The following is a 20959-nucleotide window of genomic DNA, read 5'->3' as shown; positions in this document are numbered from 1 at the left end:
TCCACGTCAGTTCAATGAAATTATGTTGAAGCAACGTGGAATAGATGTTGAACTGACGTCTGTGCACAGTGGGTTATTGGCCTAAATGGATTCTTACTGTGTGATATCAGAGGGACCCAAACACAACTCTAAACTAATCTCTGATACCACCTCTCCAACTGTAGGTCAAAAAGTGCTCTGGAATAGAAGCTCCCATCGACCCAGAAGTATTTACATTCAGTTAAACAAACACACGTACTCAGGAGATGGACATCAACCTACGAATTACAGCAACTCTCTCTTTCTCCCACTCTCACCACCCTCTCTCTCTCCTAACGTTTCACTCTTCCTCTCTTGTAACTCCTTTCTGCCACCTTCCACCCCCTTTCTCTTTCTCTGTTTCTCTCTCGCTATCTCCTTCTCGCTTCCTCCTTGTTCATTGACACAAATACAAGTGAACCAAACCTTGAATTAATGAGGTAAAGCTGGAATAGGGGTGAGGGGGGTAAGCGCAGGGGTGTTGTGGGCCGTAGAGGGCGGTGGCGGTATGTATGTTATTTTGTTTTGTTTTCCAAGTTTCTCTGTCTCCTGGTAACATTCCACCATCCTCATTCTCCCTGGTTAATTATCAATCAGATGAATGTCTCTTCGCTCGTTCTGATTGGCATTCACTGGATCAGGCCAGATAAAACAGGTGACACCACTGATACTAGTCATGGGGCGGGGTGGCTGATGTCTTCGCCTTTTCCTACCCCTGGCTGTCACCCCTGGGACTGACAGACAGACAGGCAGGCAGGCAGACAGACAGAGACCGAGACGGAGGACTAACACATAGAGACCTCTCTCACTATCTCATCCCTTCACTGGAAAGAAAACATCACATTTTTTGTTATTTATTCAAGTGATCTTATTGAGATTAAAACTCTCTTTTCAAAGGGGAGACCTGCCATTGTACGACTGCAACTAAACCGATTATACCTGGAGTTCCAGGCTCTTTCTTAGCTGTGAGGTGTAGCAGCATGGGTAGACCCACTATGAGCCGTGCCACTGCCCTGCTCACACTCCTGGCCTGTCTGGTAAGTCCTTCTGTTTCTCCCTGATGGCTGTTATCTAGAGGTAGAGATGGAACCTCCTGGAACTGTGTCCCAGGAGGGCATTTTGTGTTGATGGCGTTTCCATTTCCACCACTGGTGTTACAGGGTGTGGTAGTTAAACAACTTGCAAGTGTCTACGTTGCCATTCAACACTAACAGAATCACAATAACTCAGAATCCAGTACTTGAATTTGACTATATTTCTTTGAATATAATAATAGACTTAAAGGAAAGTGTAACTGTAATATCTACTGGGATGTGTTAATATTAATGCAAAGTTTAGGTGTATGTAATATTATGCAATTCATTGTAAAATTGAGGAACTGTAGTTTTTATACTTTTTCACTAAGGGGCGACCGTCAAGTTTACTTAGTGGTCATAGTCCAATAACCCTTCCTCTATTTTTATGATTCTTTTCAAGTGTTGTCAAATGTGTTGTTTTAGGATATCTAAAACAGAGAAGCCGGGAACTTTACTGTATTGATGCAGACGAATGGACTAATTGAGGGAGTGAAGATATTCTTTCACTACCATTTATTGTCGCCTTACTAAAACAAGGCATTTAGCCATGTTGAATGCAGAAACAGTCAGGTACTCAGAAATAGTGAGCTAATCTGACATTTTGTTTCCTTCTGTTGAAAACTGTCTCTAATCTCTCTATTCCTGTACATACTAATACTATCTGTGCTGGTAAATAATAAGCCTTGTACATACAGTAACTTACTCTCTCCACCCTCTTATTGTCATTACGCACAAACGACAAAGAGCAAGGTAAAAAACAACTGTATAATCTCATTGATAAGAAGTTTCAGGAAGGCGAATACAGAATACAGAATATTTGTCGGCCAGAAATTTTTATCAGTTGAAAAATAGATAGTGGAACTTAGAAGAGTATCCCAACCAGAAGGGTGAAAAAGTGAAAATGTGTATTATGGTTACACGACCACTATCTCCACTCAGCCATACTAACTCTGTCCGTTCACTAGGATCTTAATTTGAGCCAGTTTGCTCCAGCAGGAAATAATCCTCCAACAACAGGAAATGTGAATTATTATGTGGATTATAATTCATAGACATTTTTTGTTGGGGTTGATACACTTTTCGCGAGGGCAAATCAAGTCAAAGTGGTAATGACAAAATTTAGAAGCCTTTTTAAAACTCAAATACACTACAAGTTTGCATTTCCTGCCGTGCAGGACAATTCTCAGCAACACATAGTGATCAAACTGAGATCCTACGTGTGTTTGTATCCCCCAGGTTGTCTTAGAGGCCCGTCATGAGCCAGGATACTGTGCCTTCTACGAGGAGTGTGGTAAAAACCCAACGGTGGCGGGATCCCTCCTCCCCCCCATAATCCCCTGCCTCAACTATAGCCGCGCTCGAGCCCTCGAGGGGGCGCACTACCAACAACTCAAAAAGGTCAGTGGTTCTGGCCCAGTAACTCTCTGTATGGTTCTGTCTGGATGGTTCTGTCTGTCTGTCTGTCTGTCTGTCTGTCTGTCTGTCTGAGAGAGAGAGAGAGAGAGAGAGAGAGAGAGAGAGAGAGAGAGGGAGAGAGAGAGAGAGAGAGAGAGAGAGAGAGAGAGAGAGAGAGAGAGAGAGAGAGAGAGAGAGAGAGAGAGAGAGAGAGAGAGAGAAAGAGAGAGAGAGAGAGAGAGAGAAAGAGAGAGAGAGAGAGAGAGATGACAGTGTTTTAAAGCAACAGAGCAATGTCAAGTTTCAGGTAAATTACCTTACTGTTGTTATGATTCTAGGTGTGCCCCATGCTGGACCGTGGAGAGGGCAGCACCACCGCCTGCTGCTCTATAAAGCAGCTCAAGTCCCTGGAAATGAGCCTGATGCTGTCCAAGGCAGTGCTCATTCGCTGCCCCTCCTGTGCTGACAACTTTGCCCACCTCCACTGCATCAACACCTGCAGCCCTGACCAGACCGTGACCGTGAACGTGACACGCACCATGAACGTCAACAGCTCGGGGATTATCAAAGAGGCTGTGGTGGGTTACCAGGCCTACTTGTCCACCTCATTTGCTGACAAATCCTTTGAGTCCTGCAAGAACGTGAGGATTCCCGCCACGGGGGGATATGCCATCGCTACCATGTGTGGACGCTATGGCTCAGCACTGTGTACGGCTCAGCGCTGGTATGACTTCCAGGGAGACTCCAGTAATGGCCTGGCCCCACTGGACATCGACTTCAGGCTGATTCCAGAAGGGGTCACCGAGGGGATACCCGATGGGGTCGTGCCTTACGCTGGGAGGGCGCTGGGGTGTAACGAGGTGACCCCAACAGGGGCAGAGGTTTGCTCCTGCCAGGACTGCCAGGCCTCGTGCCCGGTCGTACCCTCTCCCCCACCCCCCGCAGAACCCTTCACCATCGGAGGGGTGGACGGCTACCTGGTGCTATGTGTGATCTTCCTCTGCGTTCTCATTCTAGCCTTCCTGCTCTTTGTGCTCTCCACCTACCTCCTGAGGAAGGAAAAGGGCAAGGACTCTGAGAAAGGGAAAGGAAAGGGGAAAGGGATGGATAAGAATGGGAACAACGTTAGTGAGAGGCTGATTGAACCGTGGGAGGTGACGTGTACAGACAAGAACAGCCTGGCTACTCAGGAGTTCCTGGGCTCTGGGTTCCAGGCATGGGGCACCCTCATTGCCTCCCACCCCCTCAAGGTGCTGCTAGCGTCGGCTGTGGTCACAGCTGCTTTCGCCACAGGACTCATGCACATCGAACTGACCACCGACCCGGTCCAGCTGTGGTCTGCCCCAAACAGCCGCGCCCGTATGGAGAAGGACATCCACGACAAGCTCTTTGACCCATTCTTTAGAACCAACCAGCTGATCCTGACAGCGCCGGGCCGACCTGGTCACTTCTACGACTCGTTGTTGTTCGGGAAGCAGAACTTCAGTGGAATCATTGCCAAAGACCTGATCCTGGAACTTCTAGAGCTGCAGAAGAAGATTCAGGTAGGGTAGGCAATGGCACTATAATTGGTATTACTGAAATATCATGACAATTGTGTTAGTAGTAGTTCTACCAGGTCTACGATAGAGAACATGTGATTATTGACATATTGTATTTATTCTTAAGGATGGTGATAATCAGAAATCACTAAAGTAATTCAATACTAAACTCCGTTATTGTTTCAACTCTGTCTGCAGAACATTGAGTTCTGGTCGAATGATCTGAACCGTACGGCAAGTCTGAAGGATGTGTGCTTCGCGCCTCTCAACCCCTCCAACCCCAAGCTGACCGACTGTGCTGTCAACAGCCTGCCCCAGTACTTCCAGAACAGTGTGGACAACCTCAACGCTAAAGTCAACATGACGGAGCTGGGCGTGACCAAGGAGGTGGACTGGAGAGACCACTTCATCTACTGCGTCAAGTAAGTCTGATTTGTGATGTACCTCCCCTTTCTATCGGTGAAAACACAATCAGATTCTAGAGCTGTTTTGAAATATTCATTATCTTTGTTCAAATATGTTTCACCATTGACGGTAAGGCAGTTAAATGAAACACGATCTTGTATACCCCATTCCCTGCAGCTCTCCCCTGTCGTTCAAAGACATCACTGACCTGCAGTTGAGCTGCATGGCTGACTACGGAGCACCAGTCTTCCCCTTCCTCGCAGTGGGAGGATATGAGAGTAAGTCTTCACGTTGTTTTCTTTTGTAATAATAGTTTAATAGTCCATAGATTGCATTCTTCTTTTGCTCTGCTACCAATCCCGCAGAACAGACGCCAACACTAATCTAATAGCTTGACGACACTTCATAGAATCGATGACTCGTGGTTCGCCGTAGCTCAGTCGTTAGAGCGTAGCACAGCGTTGGCGCTTCCTACGCCAGTATAGTGGGTTCGATTCCCGGGACAAACCGTATGTAAAATGTATGCACGCATGAGTCGCTTTGGATAAAATCCTCTGCTAAATGGCATTTATTATTATATATTAGATGAATCCTGTGTGTTAACCCAGCTTTCGTAATCTCCCCTCTCTCAGATGAAGGCTACACTACAGCAGAAGCTCTCATCCTGACATTCTCCCTCAATAACTACCCTCGAGACAGCGTTAAGTTCAAGGTGGCCCTGGAGTGGGAGCAGAGGTTCCTGGACATAGTCCAAGAGTACCAGAAGAGTCCAGGCAACCCGTTCACCTTTGCGTACATGGCTGAGGTACGTACGTAAGCACACAGACAGGGATATCTCCCATACAGACAGTCTACTTATTGATTACCTGCTATTTACCTTGGAAGACATTACATGGTCACAATATTGAAATACATTGCTTTATTAGTCTAGAATTACCTCTCTCTGTCCTCTCCCCTCTCTCCTTTTCTTTATATCCTTCTCTGCCACTGCTCTCTCCCATCTCTCACCCCTTCTCCGAACCCCTCTATTTCTCTCACTGTAGAGGTCATTGGAGGATGAGATTAACAGGACGACAGTGGAGGACATCCCCATCTTTATGATTAGCTATGCTGTTATCTTTGTGTACATCGCTGTGGCTCTGGGGGAGTACACCTCCTTCAGTCGAATACTGGTGAGACCACTCACGCAAATACAATGGGCCAATTTGAATTTCAACTCCTGCCATTTTAGCCAGACACCCACAGAAAACACTTGGCCCTAATCAGAAAGTAAAATCAATAACCTTAGCATTATACAAGGAAAGAAAGGAGGAAACGACTGTATAGGTACAGCATGTCCAGATGCAGATAGTCATATTCTCTAAAATTGCTGATTTTTATGCCTGCTTAGGCTTTTGGAGGGCTAGATGGAACAAAAAATGGAATTCTCCATAATATTAAAAACTGTAACGCTAGTTTGTAAAATAGATGAAACACTGTACTGTATATGACTAGGGTGGACTAAAAGGTTTTCCTATGCCATACGGGAAACAGTGGTAAACAGGAGCTGCCCCTGACCTCTGTGGTGTCCCTACAGGTGGATTCGAAGTTCCTGGTTGGTCTGGGTGGTATACTGGTGGTGGGCTGCTCTGTCCTGGCCTCCATGGGTTTCTACGCCTGGATCGGTATCCCCTCCTCTCTGATCATCCTCCAGGTTGTCCCCTTCCTGGTGCTAGCCGTAGGAGCTGACAACATCTTTATCTTCGTTCTGGAGTACCAGGTGTGTGTGTTTTAAACCTGGTTATCACTCTGCTGGGCGTGGCCCACGGTCTCATATTCCTACTGCTCAGCTGCTTTTAGTGTGTGCGTGTGCGTGTGCGTGTGCATGGGCGTGTGGCTGTAAGTCACTTGACTGTTTTGGTATTCCACAACGATCGATAGTTCCGTTGGTTCACTCATAATGGTCTTCGTCAGGTGGTAATATTTTCTCTCTCTGGTAATAGTAAAACTCTCTCTCTCTCAGAGGGACGCACGGAGGCCAGGCGAGAAGAGGGAGGAGCAGATCGGACGTGTCCTTGGAAATGTAGCTCCCAGCATGCTCCTGTGCTCTCTCTCCGAGTCTGTCTGCTTCTTCCTGGGTGAGCTCCCATTGGCGCACTCTAGAACATAGGGACAGAGCACACAGAAAAGACACTGGAATTTCTTGTCAGAGAGATGCTATTTTTCTTATTGACTCCTCTGAACCTGTAGTAATTCATCAGGTGTGCAAGTAAGTAGACTCGTCCACCGGCCGACTCGCTCTGTCAAACCTACGTGGTAGCAATGAGCCTGGGTACAAGGTTAGCAACAGCACGTTCTTTCAAAAGTCACTGTCAATGGCAATGACAATAGTGGTCTATACATACCAGGATGTAGCCTACATTCCATCCATTTACTCTAATCCATTCAATACACATGGCGTCTGTGAAGGGGGTTTACATACTCTATGTTAATGACTAACCGCTTCTGTTCCTCACCTCTGTCTCCCAGGCGCTCTGAGCACCATGCCTGCTGTCAAGTCCTTTGCTCTGTACGCTGCCCTGGCTGTGCTCATGGACTTCGTGCTGCAGATGACGGCCTTCGTGGCGTTGCTGTCCCTGGACGCCAGACGGCAGGACGGGAACCGCTGCGAGCTGGCCTGCTGCGTCACCGTCAAGACCACGGCCCCCTCCAAACCCAACGAGGGTTTCCTTCTGCCCGTCATGAGGAAATACTATGCCCTCGTCCTCCTCCACCCCGTCACCAGGGTCATAGTGGTAAATAAACGATTGTCTTTTTTACCTTTTATACACTGATGTTCCCTCTAGTTAGCTCATTTGGCTGGTTGTGGTTATGGTTGTGGTTGAAGTCCTCCTCCTCTCTCCCTCTGCCAGATGGTTGTGTTCATCTTTATGTTCATCTCCTCCATCTACCTGATGTTCTATGTGACAGTGGGCCTGGATCAGGAGCTGGCTATGCCCCAGGTGAGTGACACCCGGGCTACTGCTTGAATGCATCTCCCATGACCCTTTATCCATTCATTCATTCATTCATGAATAACATATAACAACATACAGTATGAATGACAAGAAAGCGCATAAATAACAGTACATTTTCATCCATGTACTGGCCACGTGACACCTTCTCCTCTCGTCCTCTGTCTCAGGGTTCCTACATGTTGGAGTATTTCAAGTACCTGTATGCATACTTTGAGGTGGGCGTCCCGACCTATTTTGTCACAACAAAGGGCTTTAACTTCACCAGCGTAACGGGTATGAATGCAACCTGCTCCAGTGTGGGCTGTGACCCCTTCTCTCTCACTCAGAAGATCCAGTACGCCACTGAATACCCTGACCTGTGAGTAGTCATTCGATTTTAGATTAAACGGAGGATACAAATAATAATCATAATTACATTTAGAAAGCTAGTTATTTTCACCTGGTCTCAAAGCACTTTATATTGGGTGTGGGTAAATTGGCTTGTATACACTAAGTGTTCAAAAACATTAAGAGCACATGCTCTTTCCATGACATAGGTGAATCCAGGTGAAAGCCATGATTACTTATTGATGTCACTTCAATCCACTTTTTAAGCCTTTAAGCCAATTGAGACATGGATTGTGTGTGTGCCATTCAGAGGGTGAATGGGCAAGACAAAAGATTGAAGTGCCTTTGAATGGGGTATGGTAGTAGGCGCTAGGCACACCGGTTTGTGTCAAGAACTGCAGTGCTGCTGTATTTTTATGCTCAACCGCTTCCCGAGTGTATCAAGAATGATTCACCACACACAGTCTTAGAAAAAAGTGCTATCTTAAACATGAAAGGTTTCTTCTTCAGCTGTCCCCATAGGAAAACCCTTTGAATAACCCGTTTTGGTTCCAGATTGAACCCTTTTGGTTCCAGGTAGAACATTTACATTTACATTTAAGTAATTTAGCAGACGCTCTTATCCAGAGCGACTTACAAATTGGTGCATTCACCTTATGACATCCAGTGGAACAGCCACTTTATAATAGTGCATCTAAATCTTTTAAGGGGGGGGGGGGCAGAAGGATTGCTTTATCCTATCCTAGGTATTCCTTGAAGAGGTGGGGTTTCAGGTGTCTCCGGAAGGTGGTGATTGACTCCGCTGTCCTGGCGTCGTGAGGGAGTTTGTTCCACCATTGGGGTGCCAGAGCAGCGAACAGTTTTGACTGGGCTGAGCGGGAACTGTACTTCCTCAGTGGTAGGGAGGCGAGCAGGCCAGAGGTGGATGAACGCAGTGCCCTTGTTTGGGTGTAGGGCCTATTGGGTTCAATTTAGAACCATTTCCCTAGAGGGTTCTACATAGAACCCAAAATAATTCTAACTGGAACCAAAAAGTGTTCTACCTGGAACCAAAAAGGGTTGTCCTATGGGGACAGCTGAATAACCCTTTTGCAAAGGACATCCAGCCAACTTGACACAACTGTGGGAAGCTTTGGAGTCAACATGGGCCAGCATCCCTATGTAACGCTTCGACATGTTGTAGAGTCCATGCCCTGACGAAGTGAGGCTGTTCTGAGGGCAAAGGGGGGGGGGGGGGGACTCAAGATTAGGAAGGTGTTCTTAATGTTTTGTACACTCAGTGTATATTCAAACACTACTTCCTTCTAACAGTGTTGTTGTTCTGTTTCCAGTCTGTCTCTCTGACTCCTCCCTCACCCTTTTCCCCCACTACACTCAACCTTGAACTTCTTGATATCCACAAGGCCACCTCACACACAGCCAATCACAACACTTAATGATCAACCCAGTTACACCAAACACATTCAAGAATAGATCAGGGACTAGATGTTCAAGAGGATAGAAAGGCTATATCATCAAATTTGATGAGCAAGCTATTTATTCTTAGTCTAGGTTTAGGATTAAGGTTCATTTTAGGGGGTAAGGGTTATGGATAGGGTTAGTGGTTAAATAGCATTTGTGGTCAGAAAGCGCCACACTTCTGTCCTCTCTAGCGTGGAGATAAGGTCTCAGGGCTGCTGGTATCGCCACCTGATTAATGCACCTTTATTTTCGATTTGCCATATCAGCAGCTGGTATTGTAAATGTAAAAGGTAGTATTCCAAGGCCAAAGTTCGGCTGACTCTGGGGGTTTGTGTGAACGTGGATGAAAGTGAAATGAAATAAGGGGGAAGTTCGTAACGATGCAGAATGATGGTTACTTTCTGATACATAACGGTGCTTGTTTTAATGAGTCCAAACTCATTCATATGATTAACAGATCTTACTTGGCCATCCCAGCAAACTCGTGGGTGGACGACTTCATTGACTGGCTAAACCCTGGATCCAAATGCTGTCGGCTCTATTCCTTCGGTCCTAACAAAGGGAAATTCTGTCCCGCGAGCGAATGTGAGTACCAAGTACCTCAGAGACAGCCGGACAACCGGAACTAAAAACAAAGAACATTATCCTCTCTGTTTGTTATGCATGAATAAAACACAAAGAAACATGGTGTATATCTAACCTGATGTATAATGGTTTGTGTGCTTAGCGGCCTTCCTGTGTGGGCAGAAGTGTATGAAGAGTCCCGAGAACGGGGTACTGAGGCCCGACATGGAGCAATTCAACCGCTTCCTACCAGACTTCCTAGGCAACAGGCCCGACCTGCAGTGCCCTAAGGGGTGAGTGTCACACACACACACACACACACGTTCGTACACATGCACGCACGCACACACACTCATACACACATGCATGTGTGTAATGGTCCGTTTCTCTTCCTAACAGAGGCCTAGGAGCCTATGACAAGGCTGTGATCACAGACGAGAGTGGAGAAATTATAGGTGAGGAATACTGGATATTATCTATCACATTTTAACCTAATACACAGACAATAAAGCTTCGGAAGTCGAAGGTGACCTGTGTGTCTGTGTTGTTAGCCACCAGGTTCATGGCGTACCACACGGCCCTGACCACCTCCAAGGAGTTCACTGCAGCTCTAAAAATAGCCAGAGAGTTGGCCCACAACATCACCCTCAGCATGAGAGCCATACCTGGCACATCCCCGGACTTTGAGGTCTTCCCCTACACGTGTGTTAGCTCAGCGTCCTCCTCCTTTCTCATCTTTTTCTCCACTTCTCACATATTTCCTTATACATCTATTCCTCCTTTCCCCTCTGGGAGAGGCTGTGGACAAGCATCAGTTAATCAGACTGTCCTCCTCTTCTCCTTCCAGGGTGACCTATGTGTTCTATGAACAGTACCTGACCATTGTGTCTGAGGGACTGTTTAACATCTCCCTGTGCCTACTGCCAACCTTCGTGGTGTGCTGTCTGCTACTGGGCATGGACCTGCGCTCCGGCGCTCTCAACCTCCTCACCATCATCATGATCACCGTGGATACCGTGGGCGTCATGACACTGTGGGGCATCGACTACAACGCTGTGGCTCTTATCAACCTGGTCACGGTATGGAACCAGATCACTACTTGTGTTGGTGCGGGTGCAACTTGTTGCAACGTGTCTCAACTTCAGCACCAGTTTGAAACCTCATACATCCTGTTTGTACACGTGCTGTAGATAGTGTCCCCTATATTTACATCTTGAAATGGACTATAAGCCACTGTCCCCACCCAAGCTGCACTTGACATAAGCAAACATGCGTTTTACACCCCAACCCTCCCCCTTCTCTCTCTCTCTCTCGCTGGTCCGCAGGCGGTGGGTATCTCTGTGGAGTTTGTATCTCACATGACACGTTCCTTTGCCATGAGCATCCAGCCTACACATGTAGAGAGAGCCAAGGAGGCTACTGCTACTATGGGCAGTGCGGTGAGTCCAAGTGCCAGACCACACAATCCCTGTACAGCCATCAGATATATGGCCTTGTTTTAACCACAAAGATATATGTGGACCCTTAATGGACTTTCTTTTTTTTTTTTTATTAACGCTGAACGTATGTTTGTCCCTGTGCGGTTCTACAGGTGTTTGCTGGCGTCGCCATGACGAACCTGCCTGGCATAGTTGTGTTGGCATTTGCCAAAGCCCAGCTCATCCAGATATTCTTCTTCCGTTTAAACCTGGTTATCACTCTGCTGGGCATGGCCCATGGTCTCATATTCCTGCCCGTGCTGCTCAGCTACTTCGGTGAGAGTGTGTGTGTGTGTGTGTGTGTGTGTGTGCGTGCGTGCGTGGGCGCGTGTCAACCAACAGATTAGTCACTGAAGGAAGGTTTTCACTCTGTGACCTTTTTTGGACTGATACCTTTTTCCCCAATCCTGTGTGTCTCTCAGGTCCTGGAGTGAATAAGGCAGTGTTGCTACGGCTACAGCAGGCCAAGACCCAGGCGCTGGAGCTGAGTAGCAGCACCAAGAACATCTATGACAACATCGGCTATGAAGACCAGGAGAACAGCCCCAACCCCGACACCACCCCCCCCATCACCCCGTACGAACCCCTCACCACTGAGAACCTCAAAAAGGTTGCAATAGAAGACACAATACCCCCCCCCCCCCCAGAGACAATCTCTGAGGAACAGCTAAAATAAGATAAAATGGTGAGAGTGGGCCATTTCTGAACACCACTACCTAAACAACTGTTTCCAGTTGATCAACATATACCTCCGTAACCATAGGAACCACAAGAGCCCGAAGCAAGGACAATGTATGTAGCAAAGGAGGGTCTAATAGAGATTCTATATATTGAGCCATATGTGCAGATCTTCATCTATGGCACTAGCGGCAATGTCCCCTTATTCGGGAAAGGCAGGACTGAAGGCCGCAATAGAGACGACCGTGCAATATCTACTACCAGATGAACTGTGTGGAGTGGAGATACATAACCACGTACTGAACTGAGGGACCTATTGGTCGTTCAACAGAGACATTACTTCTAATAGTATACTGTGTAATGTAGACATGTAGTCTCTCATGTCCATATTCTGTATGTGACAGTTTCGGCCTGGGCAGGAGGAACCGGCAGGATGATTTCTGCATTGCAAATTATGCAGGCCCAAAGTGGTTCCTAGTGAGAAATTACAAACAAATATGCTAGCAAAATTCGTTTTTTATACTATTAGAATTGTTTTGTGTGTCAGTTAAATGTATGTTAATTTAATTTAAATATGTTGTATCTATTAATTAAATCAACTAAAAATGAGTTTCATTCACAAAATCTGTTCATCGAGTGTTCCTACGAATAAAAAAGAATGTAGTCAAGGTACGGAATTATAGTTATTTTCAAATACAATCTCTTTTTGGTTGTGGTCAATTTGCAGTGTACAAATGATTCGAATTATGTTTCGGTTCCCCCACCATCCACTCCGACAAAATTCGGCCAGCAGCTGAATCTAGTTGCCTTCCCCTAAATTACAGTCAGAGAATACACTCCAGTTGTTGATAGTAAATAGTCTTGAAAATAATTTTCTGTATTGTCTGTAAAAAATATTGTGAAATGAATATTAAACATGTCTGTAAAGTATGTGTGACTTGACTTTGTAGGCTGTGAGAAACCCAGGGATAAAATGGCATAATGATTTTCATAATTCACAATAAATGCATTACATAAGCACAATGGGGCCGATTCCAATTCCCTTTTAATGCACCTTTATCGCCATGCATATTCTGACCTTGAACAGAAGCATGAGAATAGCACGCTATTCACCCGCTATTCATTCGGGTGGAGGTAGAATAAATTAAGGCGAGGTGGAGGTGTGTCTACAGATATGCCTTATTCTGACCTTGACTTAATTCCCTCATAATTCCACCACCTTTAAGCGAGAGGAAACCAGCGTACCTACCGGTTCCAAGTGGAACAAGCATCTATAAAAACAAATCTCAACAGAAACAACACTATTGTCCATCATGCACTGTGATTTACAACTTGAGAAGTGCTATTGATAAGAGCTAGGTAAGAATGAGTAATCCATTTGGATAAGGGAATTGTAAATATAAATGAAACTTGTTTTAGATATATTTCACCTTATAATCACTGAAGGCAAATGTGAAACCAGTCGTATGACATTAAACTGACGCATATTAACACATCAACTTTCCCACAGTAAAGTTTATGAAATGCTGTGCCATTATGCAGAATTTCAATTGTACGCCTATTAACTTGCAGGGATGGGCACTCTTGAATGTCTTAATTATAGGCTAACCCCGATTTTTACAATATGTTAAACATTAGCCATTATCAGTATCGACCGTCAGTAGGCCTAATACACACACATATTTAACTAGTGGTGGTTCCAAACTTCTTCCATTTAAGAATGATGGAGGCCACTGTGTTCTTGGGGACCTTCAATGCTGCAAAAAAATGTTGGTACCCTTCCCCAGATCTGTGCTTCGACACAATCCTGTCTCGGAGCTCTACGGACAATTCTTTCAACCTCATGGCTTGGATTTCTGCTCTGACGTGCACTGTCAACTGTGGGACCTTATATTGACAGGTGTGTGCCTTTCCAAACGATGTCCAGTCAACTTAATTTACCACAGGTGGACTCCAATCAAGTTGTTGAAATATCTCAAGGATGATCAATGGAAACAGGATGCACCTGAGCTCCATTTCGAGTTTCATAGCAAAGGGTCTGAATACCTATGCACAAAAGGTATTTCTGTTTAGAATTTTTTATAAATTTGCACAAATCACCGACAACGACGAGACAGCCTATAGGGAGGAGGTCAGAGACCTGGCCGGGTGGTGCCAGAATAACAACCTATCCCTCAACGTAACCAAGACTAAGGAGATGATTGTGGACTACAGAAAAAGGAGCACCGAGCACGTCCCCATTCTCATCGACGGGGCTGTAGTGGAGCAGGTTGAGAGCTTCAAATTCCTTGGTGTCCACATCACCAACAAACTAGAATGGTCCAAACACACCAAGACAGTCGTGAAGAGGGCACGACAAAGCCTATTCCCCCTCAGGAAACTAAAAAGATTTGGCATGGGTCCTGAGATCCTCAAAAGGTTCTACAGCTGCAACATCGAGAGCATCCTGACCGGTTGCATCACTGCCTGGTACGGCAATTGCTCTGCCTCTGACAGCAAGGCACTTCAGAGGGTAGTGCATACGGCCCAATACATCACTGGGGCAAAGCTGCCTGCCATCCAGGACCTCTACACCAGGCGGTGTCAGAGGAAGGCCCTAAAAATTGTCAAAGACCCCAGCCACCCCAGTCATAGGCTGTTCTCTCTACTACCGCATGGCAAACGGTACCAGAGTGCCAAATCAAGGACAAAAAGGCTTCTCAACAGTTTTTACCCCCAAGCCATAAGACTTCTGAACAGGTAACCAATGGTTACCCAGACTATTTACATTGTGTGCCCCCCCCAACCCCTCTTTTACGCTGCTGCTACTCTCTGTTTATCTTATATGCATAGTCACTTTAAACATGCATCCATGTACATACTACCTCAATTGGCCCGACCAACCAGTGCTCCCGCACATTGGCTAACTGGGCTATCTGCATTGTGTCCCACCTCCCGTCAACTCCTCCTTTTACGCTACTACTACATACTACCTCAATAAGCCTGACTAACCGGTGTCTGTATATATCCTTGCTACTCTTATTTTCAAATGTATTTTTACTGTTGTTTTATTTCTTTACTTACACACGCACACACACACACACACACACACACACACACACACACCTTTTTTTCGCACTATTGGTTAGAGCCTATTTTTACTGTTGTTTTATTTCTTTACTTACACACACACACACACACACACACACACACACACACACACACACCTTTTTTTCGCACTATTGGTTAGAGCCTGTAAGTAAGCATTTCACTGTAAGGTCTACACCTGTTGTATTCGGCGCACGTGACAAATAAACTTTGATTTGATGTGTGGTGAGCTTCCTAGCACAGCGTCATCATCCAGGTGGGTGTTACACATATGAGGTGAGTTCCATTGCTTTAGGATCTGGAAAAGCTCTAATCATTATTATGTGAAGTCTCTTGAATTCAGACTGTCACTCTCTACCTGCTCCTACCTTACTAAGGCAATACAATGTATAGTGCCAGACTCCCATCTAGAAGCTTTGGCAACTGAAATGTATTTGACGGATGGAGTTACAGGCAGGTTGCGTCAGTCAGCCCTAAAAGTAAACAGTGAAAGTCCACTGTGGACTTAGTTGAGCTGATACATGACTAATAGTTAGTGGTACTATGATCTTCAGGTGAATCTGGACTTGTTTTCCTCTTCCTCCTCATCGCTGACATCAATAACTTCTGACATGAGTTGGCTCTGGTAATTAAATATGAATGCTGTTCGTCAACCTTGTGTTTCCAAGTTTGAACAACAGATAACAATAGCAGTGAGCGGACGTTTACTTTTTATTACAATCTCCCTTCTCTTTCTACCCAAGTGAGCCTTTTGGCCATGTGTCTCTCCTGAACTACTGCTATGTCTAATATCAGCAGGAGTTTTGGGAGGCGCAGTGACTACAGCGACCACAGCTTCCAGACCCTGCTAAACTACCTATCTGAGGCCATGCTGATAGTGGGATCCCTATGGACCCAGGTTGGGCATGAGCAGTAAAACACCATCAGTAGCACACTAACAGTAGGACACTAGCAGGTAGGACCCCACCAGGTAGGACACCAGCAGTAGAAAACCAGCAGGACACCAGCAATATGACACTAGCAGGTAGGACACCAGCAGTAGAACATCAACAGGTAAGACGTCAACAGGTAGGACACCAACAGTAGGACAGCTGCAGTAGGACATCAACAGGTAAGACACCAGCAGTAGGACATCAACCTGGTAGGATACCAGCAGTAGGACATCAACCTGGTAGGATACCAGCAGTAGGACATCAACCTGGTAGGACACCAGCAGTAGGACATGAGTGGAAGGACACCATCAGCAGCAGTGAGACATGGAGGGCATAAGCCACTATCGGTCTTCTTTGTTTTCAGGGGCAGCTCCCACTCAGGAGAGTCTATTTCTGCCAGTGAAGTTTACTGACAGATTACACCTTTAATGAAGGTGGTGTCCCTGCTCAGTGAGACAAACAATCCCACTGAAGTGCCATGTTTTATCCCTGTAGCTGTACGAGGCATTCCCTGGCATGATGAAGCACCTCCCAGGACCTCACAATGCCATCTTCAGCCATTGCAAGGCCATGGAGGCTTTCATCGGGGAGGAGGTGGAGAGACACAGGCGGGACCTGGATCCCAACGCACTGCGAGAATACATAGACACCTTCCTCATAGAGATGAAGAATGTAAGGCTGTTACTCTGATGCTATTTCCTTCCAATTATTACATTTGGGTCTTTTAGCAGACCCTCTAAAACCCTCTAGACCCTCTAATGGCCGGAAGAGATCGAATGGAATGGCATCATACCCACGGGTGTGATGTATTTGACCCCGTTCCACTAATTCCCCGCCATTACCGCGAGTCCGTCCTCCCCAATTACGGTGCCACCAACCTTTAAAACCTTCATTTGGGATTGAGGCCTTTCACATCGTGAGAGGATGAACCCCTCCCCCGACATCACAATGTAAGGCGCTGTGCTCTCTGGACCTGTTCCTGCCCGGCACAGAGACCACCTCCACCACCCTGCTCTACATGATCACACAGCCACACATACAGGGTGCGCCTGATAGGCATTCCACTGACTTTACAAAACATTAAGAACACCTGCTCTTTCCGTGACAGCCTGACCAGGCGAATCCAGGTGAAAGCTATGATCCCGTATTGATGTCACTTGTTAATCTACTTCAGGAAGGTACACTGAGTACACCTAATGTTTGGTGTACTCAGTGTATGTCTCCCTCACGAAGATTTATGCTGAGGTTGACAGTTATCCGAACTGGAGCTGATATTCCTCCACAGAGAAGGTCCTGAGAACACTGATTGGTTGATTTTGATTGATTGGTTAAGCCCTCTGTTGTGACACACGGATAAGGTCCAGGCTGAGATAGACAGCGATGGGCCTGTCCCTCCAGCCCAATATACACAGAGCCAAGATGCCCTTCACGGACGCTGTCATCCACGAGATCCAGAGGATGGGCAACGTCGCACCTCTCAACGCACCCAGGATGGCACACAAAGACACTACGCTGTGTGGGGGTACTTCATACCAGAGGTGTGTATGTGTTGTGTTATGTGTAGGGCAGTTTTTGGAGTTTGTTCTTATATGTGTTTGTTTTTGTATATGTATTCATTTCCAAGGCAGCAGCTACTCTTCCTGGGGTCAAAACACATTAAGGCACTTAAATCACACATAAAACAAAAGATAAAACAGTGCATCATATAACATTGTTACACCACTACATATCTACAATACAGAATGTACAATACAAAATGTATAATGCCACCATACAACAATATTACAATGTACATGTGTGTAGAGTGCGTGTGATAGCGCTTCTGTGCGTATGCGTGTGTCTGTAACGTTGTGTGTGTCTCTTCACAGTCCCCGCTGTTCCAAGGTGTATTTTTACCTGTTTAAAAAAAAAATCTGATTCTACTGCTTGCATCAGTTTCTTGATGTGGAATAGAGTTCCATGTAGTAATGGCTCTATGTAGTACTGTGCGCCTCCCATAGTCTGTTCTCACCTCTGGTGAAATGTCTTGTGGTGTATGCATGGGTGTCCGAGTTGTGTGCAAGTAGTTTAAACAGACATTCAGCTTGTCAACTCTTCTTACAAAAACAAGTAGTGATGAAGACAATCTCTCTTCCACTTTGAGCCATGAGAGATTGACATGCATATCATTAATGTTGACTCTCCGTGTACTTTTAAGGGCCAGCCGTACTGCCCTGTTCTGAGCCAATTGTAATTTTCCTAAGTCCCTCTTTGTGGCACCTGACCACACTACTGAACAGTAGTCCAGGTACGACAAAACTAGGGCCACTAGGACCTGCCTTGTTGATAGTGTTGTTAAAACCTCTTAAGGATCCACCCTGTTTTTTCAATTTTCGCCTAAAATGACATACCCAAATTTAACTGTCTGTAGCTCAGGCCCTGAAGCAAGGATATGCATATTATTGATACCTTTTGAAAAGAAACACTTTGACGTTTGTGGAAATGTTTAAGGAATGTAGGAGAATATAACACATTAGTCTGGTAAAAGATAATACATAGAAAAAAACTACATTTTTTGCTATTTTTTTGTACCATCATCTTTGAAATGCAAGAGAAAGGCCATAATGTATTATTCCAGCCCAGTTGCAATTTAGATTTTGGACACTAGATGGCAGCAGTGTATGTGCAAAGTTTTAGACTGATCAAATGAACCATTACATTTCTGTTCAAAATGTTGTATCATGACTGCCCAAATGTGCCTAATTGGTTTATGAATAACTTTTCAAGTTCAAAATTGTACACTCTCCTCAAACAATAGCATAGTATTATTTCACTGTAATAGCTACTGTAAATTGGACAGTGCAGTTAGATTAACAAGAATGTAAGCTTTGTGCCAATATCAGATATGACTATGCCCTGGGAAGTGTTCTTGTTACTTACCTCATGCTAATCGCATCAGCCTACGTTAGCTCAACCGTCCCATGGACGGGACACCAATCCTGAATTAAGGCAGAGCAGCGCTTTATTATGGAGAGACTTCTCCCCATTTTAGCTACTGTTGTATCAATTTGTTTTGGCCATGACAAATTACAATCCAGGGTTACTCCAAGCAGTTTAATCCCTTCAATTTGCTCAATTTCCAAATGATTCCTTACGAGATGTTGCTTCTAGGGCACGATGTTGATGACCAACCTGAACTCAGTGCAGTTTGATCAGACTGAATGGGAGACACCTTCAACCCACAACACTTCCTGGATGCTGAGAGACACTTTAGAAGGCGGGCCCCATTCATGATCTTCTCTGCATGTAACATTCCTAAGGTATGCATGTCTCCTCCTCAGGTAAGTGTGTGTGTGTCTGGGGGAGGGTCTGGCCAGTACAGAACTCTTCCTATTCTTCGTCAGTCTGTTCCAGAAGTTGAGTTTATCTTCACTGGATGGAGTGGAGCCGAGTCTGGAAGGAGCCACAAGAACACCACACCCCTTTAAGATCCACACCAGACCAAGATAAACTTCCCACTGTCCTGTAGGAACCCCTCTCCCCATACACTGTGCACCCACACTGTGCTAAACACAGCTGCTCCTTTAATTATAACAAGACCGTTTGAAGAGGACGTGTACAAGTTTATTCTTTACATAAACCAAAAGGATGTACGACTTGAATCTAATTATGTATAACTTCAGGACCTTCCACTAAAGCAATATGTATTAGTATTTGACAGAGCTAATTTGGAGCTGATCTGATTCACTTCAAACCTCTACTTTCCTAGTACTGTTGAAACGTCACCACTAACAGGAATATTTATGCTGGTTAAATGATGCATTCATTCTGACTTATTCCACATTTTGTTGTGTTACAGCCTGAATTACATATATTCTCTCACCCATCTACACACAATACCCTTTAATGAGAAAGTGAAAACATATTGTTTTTAGACATTTTTGCACATTTATTGAAAAAGAAAACAGGCAGTTAGTCTTTATTAGTCCTGATTCCTGTGACTGATCAATTTGGCTATTTAAGCTCTGAATATCAGCTACCCAACTTTATAATAAGTTATCGTGAGCCTTGCAATGTGATTACACAGCGGTAAATGCATAGGTAGTTTATTTTTCGCTATGATCAGCTTGTCAAAAAATGACAGATACAAACTTGAAACCACTGATCATGATAATCGGGTGAAACTCCTGGACAACAGTTTTGATTGTCCATTCCATATTGTCCATTTTACTGCGACCAGTCCTGTTTTTAGGATATGTTGTTTGTTAACATGACAGCGCATTTTTTTAATTGATTGGGCGCCATTTAGGTTAGGCTATTTGATCGGAGAAAACTGCATGATGTAAAAAGTCTCCCTCATTACATTGTCATACATTTCATCTCTAGCCTGTAGGCTACAGAAAAGGCCACATACTCTTTCTACCATATCCTAGATCTCCTACATGATTTATGTTTAATACATTTTTTTTACAGGCGCATTTGGGAATGGACAAGCAAAATATTTTGCGCCTCTGCCTTTGACAACAAAGAGTTTTCATGTGTTGTTGGAGGTGCGTTTTGGTCAGTTTAGCTCAGAAAATGCCGCCCTCGTCAATCTGCCACCTAATCCTGCCAAATGAGCGGGCCGGCCGTGGCTGTGTGTGTGATGGAGACTGGGACACACTCACCATTGCTTTGATCTGTAGAGAAGACCCATGTGTGCATTGGAACAGCCATCTGAAAGACAAACACACTGATTGAGAAAGCATATAGGACACACAAACACAATCCCAGTACACACACACAAAAGTTACCGGAAAAAGGCGTTCAGTAACATCTTCTTGTTGGTGCATTTCATATACTTATCTTCGACTTACACCACTCTGATCCAACTCGAAAATATGCTTACTATAACTCCACTGACCCTTACCTGCCATATGTTTTTTGTCTAGAAGGGATACAGCTATTGTCAAATTTTACTTTTCATGGCAGGTTTAGGAGAATTTACGCAGCAGGTTAGTAGAATTAACATAGCAGATTATG

General features: G+C 45.2%; 1 protein-coding gene and 1 pseudogene across 1 annotated transcript; both read left to right on the top strand.

Annotated features, from left to right (window-relative positions):
* Positions 1-546: 546 nt before the first annotated feature.
* Positions 547-11905, top strand: npc1l1 (NPC1-like 1). Its single transcript, XM_055920221.1, is given in 21 exon segments — positions 547-1055; positions 2331-2492; positions 2828-4033; positions 4229-4452; positions 4613-4713; positions 5068-5240; positions 5479-5607; positions 6012-6194; positions 6438-6552; positions 6944-7209; positions 7327-7416; positions 7599-7789; positions 9677-9804; positions 9947-10076; positions 10183-10238; positions 10335-10485; positions 10631-10862; positions 11109-11222; positions 11375-11537; positions 11684-11823; positions 11826-11905. Coding segments are annotated over 21 exon segments (4044 nt in total). The 5' UTR covers positions 547-998; the 3' UTR covers positions 11859-11905.
* A 3902-nt stretch (positions 11906-15807) lies between these two features.
* LOC129852878 (cytochrome P450 2J2-like) lies at positions 15808-19447 on the top strand (annotated as a pseudogene).
* Positions 19448-20959: the final 1512 nt, after the last annotated feature.

Source organism: Salvelinus fontinalis, chromosome 4 (assembly GCF_029448725.1).
Source record: "Salvelinus fontinalis isolate EN_2023a chromosome 4, ASM2944872v1, whole genome shotgun sequence".
Taxonomy (NCBI): Eukaryota; Metazoa; Chordata; class Actinopteri; order Salmoniformes; family Salmonidae; genus Salvelinus; species Salvelinus fontinalis.
This window is presented reverse-complemented; position numbering and strand designations above follow the sequence as displayed.